We start from the raw sequence: 15934 nt of genomic DNA, 5'->3' as shown, positions 1-15934 counted from the left end.
GGCCCAACTCCAGCATTGGAGGCTGAAAAGGGGAATGCTGAAAACAGAAAGAAATAAACTGTGGTTATTTTAGCCAAAACCTCTATGACTAATAACCAATGTGAGATAAGAAGAACGAATCAACATCTTACAGGAGTTCTCCAAGAGCAAAGTGTTGCAGGAAATGATGGGTTTTGTGGTATGAACTGCATGCTGCTCAAACTCCACAGCTAATTATAGCTGCTAGTATTTATGGTGTGCTTACTACAGGCAGGCTTTTTCCCATAAATGTCCCCATTTCATCCAGGAGACAAAGTTGTGGAGTGTGTCCTGTGTGCCAGGCAACATGGTCCCAAGCCCCTACGTGTAGCCATAGACTGATTTGCTCATCAGTCCTCCCAATAGCTGTGTTGCAGATGTTCCCATGTTGCAGATGAGGAAAGTGAAGCAGAGAAATTAAGTAACATGTCTGATGTCACAAGGTGACAGAGAATTAAAACCCAGAACTGCCAGCCTTTCTAAAGCTTATCCTCTCAAAAGAGGTTGCATAAACAAGAGTGCAAGATCACCACGATGCAATCAGTACTTCCTCACCACTGAAATATCAAGAGGCTGTCTTCTCAATACCAATCCCTCTTTTTAATAATAGTCACTCCTTACTTTTTATGGACGGCATCTGCACAACATGATGAAACCCTGTCTCTACAGAAAATACAAAAAATAGCCAGGCACAATGGTGTGTACCTGTAGTCCCAGCTTCAGGAGGCTAAGGTGGGAGGATCACTTGAGCCCAGGAGGTCGAGGTTGCAGTGAGCTGTGATCACACTACTGCACTCCAGAGCTTGACAGAGCGAGACCGTGAAAAGAAAAGAAAAGAAAAGAAAAGAAAACAACAACAACAACAAAAGACCTGCTGGACTAGCTCAGGTAGGATTGCACTGAACAAATCTCCCACTCTAAGGCATGTGCTCTTAGGTTAAGTAGTTGAAGTTGATACATCTGTCCCTGGTCAGGGAGCCCATCTCATGGGCAAATGTGGTGAACCCTTGTGCTAATTGGCATTGGTGGTTATCACCAGTGGACTGTGGGGACCTTTTAAATTCAGGAAAGGAGAAATTCTAGATGAGTCCTCCTGGGCAGTGGAGATCCATGTGCATGGGTGTCAGCGTCACCCAGAATGCCTTTGAGTTCTGCTCTTAGGTTTGACCCTTTCACCAGTTGACCCATTATCCTAGAAAGAGATTTGACCTGGATTTAAATCAAAATGTAAATAAAGCACTTCGGGAGGCCAGTTTGAGACCAGCCTGGACAACAGAGAGAGATCCCATCTCTACAAAAAATGAAAAAATTACCCAGACACAGTGGCACACACCTGTCGTCCCAGCTACTTGGGAGGCTAAGGCAGGAGGATCGCTTGAGCCCAGGGAGTTGCAGCTGCAGCTGCAATGAGCTATGATTGCACCACTGCACTGTAGCCCGGGCAACAGAACACGACTCTGTCTCATAAATAAATAAATAAATAAGCCAGGGGAATAGGCAGGGAATGAAGCAGGGCTACGTGGGAAACACGGGGCAAATGGCTCAGATTAAGAGTGTTGGGCAGCTCACTTCCTGTATGGGCATTTGTCACTGTCTCATGGTTCCTCTTCTGGAGATGGGGCCAACTGGCCTTCTTTTTAAAGCAGCCAGTAGAAAGATGCCATCACCTGAATCTGTCATTGTCACCATCTTCAAAGCCCATGAATGAAAAAGTAGCTAGTGTCCTCCTGGCCAGGTGGCTCGTTTCAGCCATAAAGGGGCAGGCTGCAGCTCAGCAGCTGTGCTAGCCTCCCTTCCATCCTGGGTCTCGGCCCTTCATCCCATATATCCCCTGCCCCCATGCCTCTTCCGCTGGTCTCCTCTCTCTCCACACACATCGGGCCTCTGAGGGTCCCCAGTGAGGCCAAGTGGTGACCAAGACATCTCTTATTACCTTTGTGCAGCAGAGAGGAGGACTGGGGATGCAGGAGATGGTTGTTTAAAATAGTGCTTGTTCAAAATGGTGGCTACCCCGCCCTGTGAGTCACATGCTTACTGGAGGATTAGACTATCCATCCTATTGGAGGCTGGCCTGGCCATGTGACCTGTTTCAGCCAATGAGATGTGAAGGGAAGTGACACCTGCCTTCTCTGAGTGGAACCTTTGGGAACCATCATGGATTCTGCTTTCTCTTCCCACCTCAATGCCCCAGATGGGTGCTGCTCCTTCAGGTCTGCATTGCAATACACACAAATTGTTGCAAAGAGCCTCAGATGGCATGTCGCCTGAGCGAGAAATACAATTGTCCCTTGGTGTCTGTGGGGGGTTCGTTTCAAGATCCCCCCCCAACTCAGAAACCAAAATCTGAGGATGCTCAAGTCCTTGACACGAAATGGCATAGTATCTGCCTATAACGTATGCATGTCCTCCTGTATCCTTTAAATCAGGGGTCCCCAACTCCTGGGCCAGGGAACTGGTAGGAACTGGGGCACACAGCAGTGGGTGAGCAGCGGGAGGGCGAGCTTCACCACCGGAGCTCTTCCTCCTGCCAGATCAGTGAGGGCATTAGATTCTCATAGGAGCAGGAACCCTATTGTGAACTGCGCATGGAAGGGATCTAGGTTGCAGGCTCCTTATAAGAATCTAATGCCTGATGATCTGAAGTGGAACACTTTCACCCAGAAACCATCCCCATCTCATCCGTGGAAAAATATGGTGCATATACACCATGGAATACTATGCAGCCATTAAAAGGAATGAGATCATGTTCTTTGCAGGGACATGAATGAAGCTGGTGCCAAAAAGGTTGGGGAGCTCTGCTTTAAATAATTTCTAGGTTACTTATAATACCTAATACAATGTAAATGCTATATACATAGTTGTTATACTATATTTTAATTTATATTATTTTTTATTATTGTGTTGTTATTTTTTGTTGTTTTTTTTCCTTTGAATATTTTTGATCCATGTTGGATTAAATCCATGGATGTGGAAACCACATGTTGGAAGGCCAACTGCACACTCATTACTTTGTGTGCACACCCATGTGTGTGCAAGCAACTGAGGTTAGGGTTGTTTGTTATCACATAAGACTAGCCCAAGCTGACTGCTTCAGGGAGTTTCAAGGAAACACTTAACAAGAAACTAGAAGACAATCCAGGCACAAGGAAACAGAAGTGGTCAGAGCGAGTGTTTCTTCTTCAAACACAGCAGGGTCACAGATCAAGCTGGCTACTCCTTTTGGGGCATCCCCACGTCTCCTTCCCTTGCCTCAGCTCTGTGTGGGGAACCCCAACAAAAGGCCCCAGTTCCAGGCCTGGGCCTTTCCTTTGACCACTTCTGCCTCAGATCACCCCCCACTGCAGTCACCGTGGCCACAGTGTCTAAAGTCCTAAGCAGTGTAGACACACAAACCCCTCCCAGTGCCCTGTGCTGGCAGCATCATCATTATCCCCATTTTACAGGCAAAGCAACTGAGGCCTGGAGAGGTAAAGTAACTTGCACAAGGTCACACAGGCAGGAGAAAACAGCTGGGATTCAAAAAGCTGTGTGGCTTCCATGGTCTGTCTCAATTGCTATGCCAAGGAGGAGGGCATCAAACAGGAAGAGAGCAAAGAGGCAGGAGTGGCATATCAACTCGGCAAAGAAACAAGTTACCTGCTGCTTTCTTAATGTTGTCTAGGTGCACCCTAGTGGCTGACCTCAGGGGAGTGAGGTTTGGGGAGCAATGGAGTAATATAAGGAAACGGCAGGCCAGGCCGGGTGGCTCACACCTGTAATCCCAGCGCTTTGGCAGGCTGAGGCAGCGGATCACCTGAGGTCAGGAGTCCGAGACCAGCCTGGCCAACATGGTCAAACCTGGTTTCTACTAAAAATACAAAAATTATCTGGACGTGATGGTGCATGCCTGTAGTCCCAGCTACTCAGTAGGCTGAGGCTGGAGAATTGCTTGAACTCGGAAAGCAGAGGTTGCAGTAAGCCAAGATCACACCACACCACTGCACTCCAGCCTGGGCGATAGAGCAAGACTCCATCTCAGGGAGAAAAAAAAAAAAAAAAGCAAAAACAGAAACAGCAAAATCACACACACACAAACTTACGTATGACACCTGTGTATTTATAGTGAATGCACATGAATGATGATGGAAGTGTTAGGTTACATGAAAGATTTTTGGTTTTCATCATATTTTCAGCAAATTGAGCACTAAATTTGTAAAAGTTTAAAAATGGAGAGGTGGCATGCCCAAGATGGCCAAATAGGAACAGCTCCAGCCTCTAGCTCCCAGCGTGACACACAAGATGGGTGATTTCTGCATTTTAAACTGAGGTACCGGGTTCATCTCACTGGGGAGTGCTGGACAATCGGTGCTGGTCAGCTGGTGCAGCCCAACCAGCGAGAGCTGACGCAGGGCGAGGCATCGCCTAACCTGGGAAGCACAAGGGGGAAGGGAATCCCTTTTCCTAGCCAAGGGAAACTGAGACACACAACACCTGGAAAATTGGGTGCAGACCTACACTTCACACCTCACGTGCCTCACATGGTGGGGTACACCCCTGAGACGAAGCTTCCAGAGCAAGAATCAGACAGCAACACTTGCTGTTCAGCAATATTCTATCTTCTGCAGCTTCTGCTGCTGATACCCAGGCAAACAGGGTCTGGAGTGGACCTCAAGCAAATTTCAACAGACCTACAGCTGAGGGTCCTGACTGTTAGAAGGAAAACTAACAAACAGAAAGGACACCCACACCAAAACCCCATCAGTACATCACCATCATCAAAGACCAAAGGCAGATAAAATCACAAAGATGGGGAAAAAGCAGTGCAGAAAAGCTGGAAATTCAAAAAATCAGAGCGCATCTCCCCCCTCCAAAGGAATGCAGCTCCTCGCCAGCAACGGAGCAAAGCTGGACGGAGAATGACTTTGACGAGTTGAGAGAAGAAGGCTTCAGTCGATCAAATTTCTAGAGCTAAAGGAGGAACTATGTAACCAGTGCAAAGAAACTAAAAACCTTGGAAAAAGAATGGATGAATGGATAACTAGAATAATCAATGCAGAGAAGACCTTAAAAGAACTGGTAGAGATGAAAACCATAACAAGAGAACTACGTGACAAATGCACAAGCTTCAGTAACCGACTCGATCAACTGAGAGAAAGAGTATCAGTGATTGAAGACCAAATGAATGAAATGAAATGAGAAGAGAAGCATGGAGAAAAAAGAGTAAAAAGAAATGAAGAAAGCCTCCAAGAAGTATGGGATTATGTGAAAAGACCAAATCTACGTCTGATTGGGGTGCCTGAAAGTGACGGGGAAAATGGAACCAAGTTGGAAAATATTTTGCAGGATATCATCCAGGAGAAATTCCCCAACCTAGTAAGGCAGGCCAACATTCAAATTCAGGAAATACAGAGAATGCCACAATGATACTCCTCGAGAAGAGCAACTCCAAGACACATAATTGTCAGATTCACCAAAGTTGAAATGAAGGAAAAAATGTTAAGGGCAGCCAGAGAGAAAGGTCGGGTTACACATAAAGGGAAGCCCATCAGACTAACAGCGGATCTCTCGGCAGAAACTCTCCAAGCCAGAAGAGAGTGGGGGCCAATATTCAACATTCTTAAAGAAAAGAATTTTCAACCCGGAATTTCATATCCAGCCAAACTAAGTTTCATAAGTGAAGGAGAAATAAAATTCTTTACAGACAAGCAAATGCTTAGAGATTTTGTCACCACCAGGCCTGCCCTACAAGAGATCCTGAAGGAAGCACTAAACATGGAAAGGAACAACAGGTACCAGCCATTGCAAAAACATGTCAAAATGTAAAGTCCATTGATGCTAGGAAGAAACTGCATCAACTAGCGAGCAAAATAACCAGCTAATAACATAATGACAGGATCAAGTTCACACATAACAATATTAACCTTAAATATAAATGGACTAAATGGTCCAATTAAAAGATACAGACTGGCAAATTGGATAAAGAGTCAAGACCCATCAGCTTGCTGTATTCAGGAGACCCATCTCACATGCAGAGACACACATAGGCTCAAAATAAACGGAGGGAGGAAGATCTACCAAGCAAATGGAGAACAAAAAAAAGCAGGGGTTGCAATCCTAGTCTCTGATAAAACAGACTTTAAACCATCAAAGATCAAAAGAGACAAAGAAGGCCATTACATAATGGTAAAGGGCTCAATTCATCAGGAAGAGATAACTATCGTAAATATATATGCACCCAATACAGGAGCACCCAGATTCATAAAGCAAGTCCTCAGAGACTTACAAAGAGACTTAGACTCCCATACAATAATAATGGGAGACTTCAACACTCCACTGTCAACATTAGACAGATCAACGAGACAGAAAGTTAACAAGGATATCTAGGAATTGAACTCAACTCTGCACCAAGCAGACCTAATAGACATCTACAGAACTCTCCACCCCAAATCAACAGAATATACATTCTTCTCAGCACCACATCGCACTTATTCCAAAATTGACCACATAGTTGGGAGTAAAGCACTCCTCAGCAAATGTACAAGAACAGAAATTATAACAAACTGTCTCTCAGACCACAGTGCAATTAAACTAGAACTCAGGACTAAGAAACTCAATCAAAACTGCTCAACTGCATGGACACTGAACAACCTGCTCCTGAATGACTACTGGGTACATAACGAAATGAAGGCAGAAATAAAGATGTTCTTTGAAACCAATGAGAACAAAGATATAACATACCAGAATCTCTGGGACACATTTAAAGCAGTGTGTAAAGGGAAATTTATAGCACTAAATGCTCACAAGAGAAAGCAGGAAAGATCTAAAATTGACACCCTAACATCACAAGTAAAAGAACTAGAGAAGCAAGAGCAAACACATTCAAAAGCTAGCAGAAGGCAAGAAATAACTAAGATCAGAGCAGAACTGAAGGAGATAGAGACACAAAAAACCCTCCAAAAAATCAATGAATCCAGGAGCTGGTTTTTTGAAAAGATCAACAAAATTGATAGACCGCTAGCAAGACTAATAAAGAAGAAAAGAGAGAAGAATCAAACAGATGCAATAAAAGATGATAAAGGGGATATCACCACCGACCCCACAGAAATACAAACTACCATCAGAGAATACTATAAATACCTCTATGCAAATAAACTAGAAAACCTAGAAGAAATGGATAATTTCCTTGACACTTACACTCTCCCAAGACTAAACCAGGAAGAAGTTGAATCCCTGAATAGACCAATAGCAGGCTCTGAAATTGAGGCAATAATTAATAGCCTACCAACCAAAAAAAGTCCAGGACCAGACAGATTCACAGCCGAATTCTATCAGAGGTACGAGGAGGAGTTGGTACCATTCCTTCTGAAACTATTCCAATCAATAGAAAAAGAGGGAATCCTCCCTAACTCATTTTACAAGGCCAACATCATCCTGATACCAAAGCCTGACAGAGATACAACAAAAAAAGGTAATTATAGACCAATATCCCTAATGAACATCGATGCAAAAATCCTCAATAAAATACTGGCAAACTGAATCCAGCAGCACATCAAAAAGCTTATCCACCAGGACCAAGTGGGCTTCATCCCTGGGGTGCAAGGCTGGTTCAACATATGCAGATCAATAAACGTAATCCAGCATATAAACAGAATCAAAGACAAAAACCGCATGATTATCTCAATAGATGAAGAAAAGGCCTTTGACAAAATTCAACAGCCCTTCATGCTAAAAACTCTCCATAAATTCGGTATTGATGGAACGTATCTCAAAATAATAAGAGCTATTTATGACAAACCCACAGCCAATATCATACTGAATGGGCAAAAACTAGAAGCATTCCCTTTGAAAACTGGCACAAGACAGGGATGCCCTCTCTCACCACTCCTATTCAACATAGTGTTGGAAGTTCTGGCCAGGGCAATCAGGCAGGAGAAAGAAATCAAGGGTATTCAGTTAGGAAAAGAAGTCAAATTGTCCCTGTTTGTAGATGACATGATTGTCTATCTAGAAAACCCCATTGTCTCAGCCCAAAATCTCCTTAAGCTGATAAGCAACTTCAGCGAAGTCTCAGGATACCAAATCAATGTGCAAAAATCACAAGCATTCTTATACACCAGTAACAGACAAACAGAGAGTCAAATCATGAATGAACTCCCATTCACAATAGCTTCAAAGAGAATAAAATACCTAGGAATCCAACTTACAGGGGATGTGAAGGACCTCTTCAAGGAGAACTATAAACCACTGGTTAACCCAAAATTGACAAATGGGATCTAATTAAACTAAAGAGCTTCTGCACAGCAAAAGAAACTACCATCAGAGTCAACAGGCAACCTACAGAATGGGAGAAAATTTTTGCAATCTACTCATCTGACAAAGGGCTAATATCCAGAACCTACAAAGAACTCAAACAAATTTCCAAGAAAAAAACAAACAACCCCATCAAAAAGTGGGCAAAGGATATGAACAGACACTTCTCAAAAGAAGACATTCATACAGCTAACAGACACATGAAAAAATGCTCATCATTCACCATCAGAGAAATGCAAATCAAAACCACAATGAGATACCATCTCACACCAGTTAGAATGGCAATCATTAAAAAAATCAGGAAACAACAGGTGCTGGAGAGGATGTGGAGAAATAGGAACACTTTTACATTGTTGGTCGGACTGTAAACTAGTTCAACCATTGTGGAAAACAGTGTGGCGATTCCTCAAGGATCTAGAACTAGAAATACCATTCGACCCAGCCATCCCACTACTGGGGATATACCCAAAGGATTATAAATCATGCTGCTATAAAGACACATGCACACGTATGTTTATTGCGGCACTATTCACAATAGTAAAGACTTGAAATCAACCCAAATGTCCATCAGTGATAGACTGGATTAAGAAAATGTGGCACATACACACCATGGAATACTATGCAGCCATAAAAAAGGATGAGTTCGTGTCCTTTGTAGGGACATGGATGCAGCTGGAAACCATCATTCTCAGCAAATTATCGCAAGAACAGAAAACCAAATGCCGCATGTTCTCACTCATAGGTGGGAATTGAACAGTGAGATCACTTGGACACAGGAAGAGGAGTATCACACACCGGGTCCTATTGTGGGGAGGGGGTGGGGGGAGGGATAGCATTAGGAGATATATCTAATGTAAATGACGAGTTAATGGGTGCAGCACACCAACATGGCACATGTATACATATGTAACAAACCTGCACGTTGTGCACATGTACCCTAGAACTTAAAGTATAATAAAAAATAATAATAAAATAAAATAAAAATGGAAAATGAGATTTGGCCACATGGCCCTGGGAGGAAGAAAGAACCCACAGAAGTAGGCTGGCCGTCTCTGTCTCTGAGTGACCTGATTTGTCCCTTGGGCTTGAAAAAATTAGTTGCTTGACCAAACTTTAGTCAGGCTCCTGAACCTTCTCCTAGGCTCATCTGTGCCTGCTAAAATCCCGTTTTAGCAAGAATCCTGCTTCGCTGGTTTAGAAAAACCCCTCCCCCTTGATATCTGATCACTGTCAATATCTGATCAGTTTCTTCAACCTCCACCATCCCCCCGGGTGCTGTCTGATCACCCTGCCTGCCTTCAGCAAGAATCCTGTTGGGTCAGTTTCACCAGAATCCTCCCTACCTCTAATGTTTCCCCTTAGTGATTTTCCATCCACTGCCCCCACCCTGCTTCCTGGCTATAACCCCCACCTGCCCATGCTCTATTTGGAGTTGAGCCCAGTTCTATACCGAAGTCTCTTCGTCCTTAATGCAATAGTTCTGAGCAAATCCTGTTTTTACTGCTGTTTAACTACCAACCAGTTTTGGTTTTTCATTGGTGACTAATGGGAAACGAGACATGAAACCAGACACAATGTCCTGGTTTCCAGGAGTGTCATTGGGTTGGAGAGACAGTGGAGTGGTGACCCTGGAGGCTGGGCAGGGAGGTCGGGAAGGAGTACGGCGCAAAGGACGTCAGCAGAACTTTCAGACAGTCTGCTGATCCAGCCTGATGTGCCTTTCCTCCAGGAAGCCTTCCTGGCCACCCTGCCTGTGAAGAGCACTCCCTCCTCAGGCTCCTAGAGCACAGGCTGATCAGCTCAGCTCATCGCAACCTCCAACCTCTGCTACTTTCCCAATGTTCCTGTGGAAATTCAAGAGCACAGCCGGCTCTTGGGTTTCTAAAAGTTGTAGGTAACTCGCAGGTGGCAGCTGAGTCCCTGAAAGCCTGGCTGCTCTTAGTAAGAGACAGGCCAGAACCCTCCTTGTATCTGTTATCTACTAATAGATAGAGGATGGTCCTCTCTATCTCCCAGGAGACCATAAGCACACCCAGGGGCTGTGTGGCCTCAGGGGCACCTGCTAAGGCGGCCTGGCCCTGGCCAAATGAGAAGGGACTCAGGTTCTTGGAGAGCAGTGGATGCCCCAAAGAGCCCTACCTCTTCTGCTGTCATCAGAGGGTGCTGTACACTTGGTCTGGGAAAACCATAACACTCTCCTCCTTTGAGAACCTCACATTTTCTTCCACGCTGGACTTCACAGGATGGAGGTGTCAATCAAGTTTGCTATATAAATGATTTGCCCCAACCCCACACTCGCTATCCTTACTACCCATGGATCAGGCTTCTAGTAGTTCAAAACCCAGGTGCTGTTCTTTTTTTATTGTGGTGTAGATAATGAGTTGGGCTAGTGGGTTAATTAGTACGGGAAGGATGTGACCAACATTTTCGGGGTATGGGCCCGATAGCTTGTTTAGCTGACCTTACTTTAGGATAGAGTGTATGAGGTAGCACGGAGAAGTTTGGGTTCTCAGGGCCTGGGCACATGGTTGGACCCAGTTTCCCTTGCAGTTAGCTGTGATCATGTGACCAAGTTCTAGTCAATGGAATGCGGCACAGGTGACACACCCACTCCTAGGCCTTGGCAGGAAGACCCAACCACAAGCCTTCTCCATGCTCTTTCCCCTTTCCAGCCTACTGGCTTGGAGTCAGTCCTAGGAAACTGGAGGCTGCACGCTGAAGGTGGCAGAGCCTCTTCTTCCACTGGGGTCCCTGTTCCTTCCCCACTGGCCAGGAACCTTGCCTATGAGTGGGAAACCAGCTTCTGGGGTTAAGCCATTATGCTGGTTCTTGCAGGAGCTAGCTAATTATCCATGCTCACATGTTCCCCATAGCACACCTCTCCATCTGCCAGTCATCCTGGATGGTTACTCTTTATTCCCTCCCTCCACCTGAAGTGAGCTCCGAGAGGCAGTGAACAGTGCCTGGCACAGAATGGGCACTCCATAACTCTGCTGAACACATGAATGTGTGGGTTGTGTTTTGTTTTTGTTGTTGTTGAGATGGAGTCTCGCTCTGTCGCCAGGCTGGAGTGCAGGAGTGCGATCTCAGCTCACTGCAACCTTCGTCTCCCAGGTTCAAGTAATTCTCCTGCCTCAGCCTCCCAAGTAGCTGGAACTACAGGCGCGTGCCACCACCCCCAGCTAATTTCTGTATTTTTAGTAGAGATGGTGTTTCACCATGTTGGCTAAGATGGTCTCGATCTCTTGACCTCGTGATCCGCCTGCCTCCGCCTTCCAAAGTGCTGGGATTACAGGCATGAGCCACCGCGCCCGGCGAGTTTTGTTTTATCCATTCTGTGGGGCTCTGGGTCTCTGCGGAAAGATCTCCTTATAGCAAGAAAGGTAATCTGCTTCTGCGTTCCCTTCCTAGTCCACTTCTAGGGCTAGAAGATTAACCTTGAATTGAACTAATATACTAACCTTCGGGACCCAGTCTGAGGCTTCTTCCTTTTTGACACCCTCCTGAATCCTTCCCACAGTGACCTGTATCCTCTGTGCCCCCAGCCAGAGGTCCCTTTGCAGTAATGCCTGCTATACTGCACAGCAAGTGATGTCTGTCCCCCATGCCAGTGTGTCCTCACCCTCCAACCAGATTTGGAGGCCCCTGAGGCCAAGAACTCTGTTTGCTTCATCTTTGCATCTTCCCAGTGTCAGGCACACATGTTTCTTGAGAAACAAAGGCTTGAGAATATTTAATGAGTCTTCTTAACTGTTGTCACTCTGCTGCTAGCCGAGGGTAAAAGGCTTCCCTCAACACCCTGGATCCATTTACAAGAGATGTAAACCAGTGCTTGGAATATTCTACAGATTCTTCTAACAGGCTGTTTGGATCTGAATGCCTGGCATGTACACATAGCCATTGAAACTGCTTCTGCAAAAATTATGACGAGGAAATGATAATGAAAGAGATCTGACCTAACCAATTCCATCTTGCCATTAACCTCCAAACTACCCTTGTTCATTCCTAGGCATAGGCGGAACTAACTCTGGGAGGAATTTAGTTTAGAATTAACTTTGAAACAAAGATAGTAACAGCCTCTCCCTGAAACAAATCTCCTCCTCGCCTGGAGACCAGACCACCTTTGAAAAACTAACAAATTAGCCACAAGATTAGAAATTATGGCTCAGGGCCAGACACGGTGGCTCACGCCTGTAATCCCAGCACTTTGGGAGGCCAAGGTGGGCAGATCACCTGAGGTGGGGAGTTCGAGACCAGCCTGACCAATGTGGAGAAACTCCATCTCTACTAAAAATACAAAAATTAGCCGGGTGTGGTGGCACATGCCTGTAATCCCAGCTACTAGGGAGGCTGAGGCAGGACAATCACTTGAACCTGGGAGGCGGAGGTTGTGGTGAGCCAAGATCATGCCATTGTACTCCAGCCTAGGCAACAAGAGCGAAACTCTGTCTCAAAAAAAAAAAAAAAACACAGAAAAGAAGAAAAAAAGAAATTATAGCTCAGGAGTCATGTAGCCAGAGGCCACAAGATCACTAATGTCCTCAGTTGCTCCTGTAGATAACGTTACTATCATAAAACCTAAGATTGGCTTTTGAGGTCTGCATTCTTTCTTACGGATCTGCTGGTGCCCGCCACCCAGACCAGTAAACTGGCTCATTTGGTCTTGTGGCCCTCACCCAGGAACTGACTCAGTGCAAGAAGACAGATTCAACTCCCTGTGATTCCATCCCTGACCCAACCAATCAGCTTTCCCCCTCCATGCCCCTCCTACCCGCCAAACTGTCTTTAAAAAACCCTAGCCTCCAAATTTTCAGGGAGGCTGATTTGAGTAATAATAAAGCTCCGTCTCCTGTTTAGTTGGCTTTATGTACATCAAACTCTTTCTCTGTTGCAATTTCCGTCTTGATAAATTGGGTCTATCTGGGCAGAGGGGAAGAAGCACCCACTGAGTGGTTGTACCATGCGAGGAGGGGAAGCTGGCACAGATGGGTGCCCAGCAGTCCACAAGGGCCCCAAACCCAGTGACACCATATTATCAGAACAAACCCGCCCTAGGGAGGGGGCCCGAAACATTTTCCCACTGAGGCCCATGCCTACTTCTAGCAGCACTACACACACACAGGATTTCTGTCTTTTTTTTTTTTTTTTTTTTAAATCTCCTTCTGTTACCCAGGATGGAATGCAGTGGCACAATTATAGTTCACTGCAGCCTCACCCTCCCTAGCTCAAGCCATCCTTCCACCTCGGCCTCCCAAGTAGCTGGGGCCACAGGTGCATTCTATCACACCTGGCTTATTTATTTTTATCTTTTGTAGAGATGGGGTCTTTCTATGTTGCTCAGGCTAGTCTCCAGATCCCGGGCTCAAGGAATCCTCCAGCCTCTACCTTCCGAAGTGTTGGGATTATAGGTGTGAGCCATCCAGTCTGGTCCAGATTTTTGTCTTTCAAAGTGTTTGTCAGTTTGACCCTCACAAAAGCTCTGTGACTATTACGTGCATTTGACAGAAGAGAAAACTGAGGCTCAGAAAGATTAAGTGACTTGTCTGCAATCATGGATTGAGTGTGTGCTGAGCTGACACTAGGAACCAAGGGTGCAGACATTTCTTCTTCTTTTCCTCCCTTTCTCCAGCATCCCTGCATTGAGCTAACAAGAGGAAACTTCACTGTGGCCACAAGAACGCAAAGCCAACCAGCTGCGACGAGGGTGAGCAGAAATTCACACTGACTTTGGATGATGAACTGAGTTCAGAACAAGTCTGGCTAAGTAACTTCAGTGACTGAAAGCTTTTCCTCTTTCTAATTTTAAACACCATCAGTGCGTCTGGGAGAGTCTGTGGCTAGAAGGTGCAGCCTAGCTGCTGCTGCTGCTGCTGCTGCTGCCGTGTGGTCAAAGTGAAAACAGAGAAGACGGGCACTTACTCGACTTTTCTTCCTTAATGGTGTATTCGAGCACCTCGGCTGAGCTCTCGTTCAGGGAAGGAAAGTGGACACAGAGCACCAGCTGCTTCGAGCTGCTGTCCCGGCGGACCAGGAACATCTGAAACCAAAGAAGGGGAGGGAGCTCTGTGAATCAAAGATTTGGGTGAAGGTGAGGAGGACAACCATGGGATGGAAGTCATCTGGAAGGTTCCTGAAATGAGGAGGCAGGCTAGGGAGGTCAAGGATACCTCAGGGACACTGGGGGTTCTGCCCCAAGAGTCTTGTGTCACCTGGCCCATGTCCACACTAGGATCTTGCATGCTCAGTTTCTCATTTGCCCACTGAAGGGTTCAATGAAATCAATGTTTCTGTAAGGGTATTGGAGGCACAGAGTCCATGGCGGGGGGAGGTCTTAAGATTCCTATGCCCCCACCCCGAGATGCTGGTTCTGTAAGGGGGGCTGGAATTGGCTGGCTCTTATGTGAGTGGTCCTGAGTCTACACTCAGAAAAGCTCTAACGTACGGGAGTCAGGTTGAATTTCAACTCTCACCCCAGCACGTATGCTCTGGGGGAGGCTGCTGGAGACAATCACAGATATTGGTCAATTCACACCTTTTTTTCCTCTGAAAAAATAAAAAGAGCTAATACTTAATATAGAGCTCTCGCTGTGACAAGACCCATCAGGACACTCCACATATAGTAACTTGCTCCATCCTCTCCATCACCCCATGAGTTTTATTATTATCCCCATTTCACAGATGAAGGAACTGAGGTACTCTCTGATTATAACAGGATGCCCCCTCCTCAAGCTGGTGTGATGACTGACTGAGTTAATACCTGTTAGGGCTTGGCCCACAGGACATGCTCTGGAAGGTGATCCTGGCCAAGGTCTCACAGCTATAAGGGAAGAACTGGATTTGGCCTCCAGACACTGGTGTCAACGCTTGGGACCTCCATGCCACGAGGCCTCTGCATGCAGACTCCAAGTCCTGAGCAGGAAGACTTGCTTCTGCTGTGGGTTTACTCTCTTCTGATAAAACCATGACTCTAGGCCCTGAGGACGCAGCTGTGCTCTAGAAACCAAACACTAGCTGAGGTCTCACCCGGAGCCAGCATGTTCATGGACACTTGCTTCTCCTTCTCACGCTCTGAGCAATGGTTCTGCTTCAGTGAGGGTCCCGAGGGCAAACATGGGGAGCGGGATTCTGCCGCCTTTCACAGACTCTGCTGTTTTAAAATGTCCTTTGAATCTTGGCAGGTCCCAGCAAGCTCATCCCTCCTTTCCAGGAGACACCTTCTGGAATCTCCCCAACCTCCTGTGGCACAGCTTTCCCAGGAAGCGGGAGGGGGCATCCCTGGATAGGGGAAGGACTTGGTCTGTGTCTTCCCCTCCCGGCTCTGGTCTTGACCCCACCCCTGGAGCTTAAGCCTCTCCTACTCCAGCCCCAAGCTTCTGGGTTAGAGTTTGGAAAACTAGGTGTCTGGCCAAGGTTGCTGAAGAAAGGCTGCAGAGCAGGGACACTGGGATATCTGAGTGTCCGTTTGAACCAGAGTGACCCCCATCTTGAATAGGGGCTGGGTAAAATAAGGCTGAGACCTGCTGGGCTGCATTCCCAGGAGGTTAGGGCATTCTAAGTCACAGGATGAGACAGGAGGTGGGCACAAGATACAGGTCACAAAGACCCTGCTGATAAAACAGGATGTGGT

General features: G+C 46.1%; 1 protein-coding gene across 4 annotated transcripts in view; it reads right to left on the bottom strand.

The window, feature by feature from the left end:
- RIN3 (Ras and Rab interactor 3) overlaps window positions 1-15934 on the bottom strand; it is a 183844-nt gene that overhangs the window by 106650 nt on the left and 61260 nt on the right. For all 4 annotated transcript variants that reach the window (XM_015144395.3, XM_015144397.3, XM_015144396.3 and 1 more), the window contains exon 3: window positions 14227-14344. In XM_015144395.3, coding sequence (XP_014999881.3) covers window positions 14227-14344 — 118 coding nt within the window. The remainder of the gene's footprint in view (window positions 1-14226; window positions 14345-15934) is intronic.

Source organism: Macaca mulatta, chromosome 7 (assembly GCF_049350105.2).
Source record: "Macaca mulatta isolate MMU2019108-1 chromosome 7, T2T-MMU8v2.0, whole genome shotgun sequence".
NCBI classification, from domain to species: domain Eukaryota; kingdom Metazoa; phylum Chordata; class Mammalia; order Primates; family Cercopithecidae; genus Macaca; species Macaca mulatta.
The sequence above is the reverse complement of the archived record's forward strand: the minus strand, read 5'-3'. Positions and strand labels throughout refer to the sequence as shown.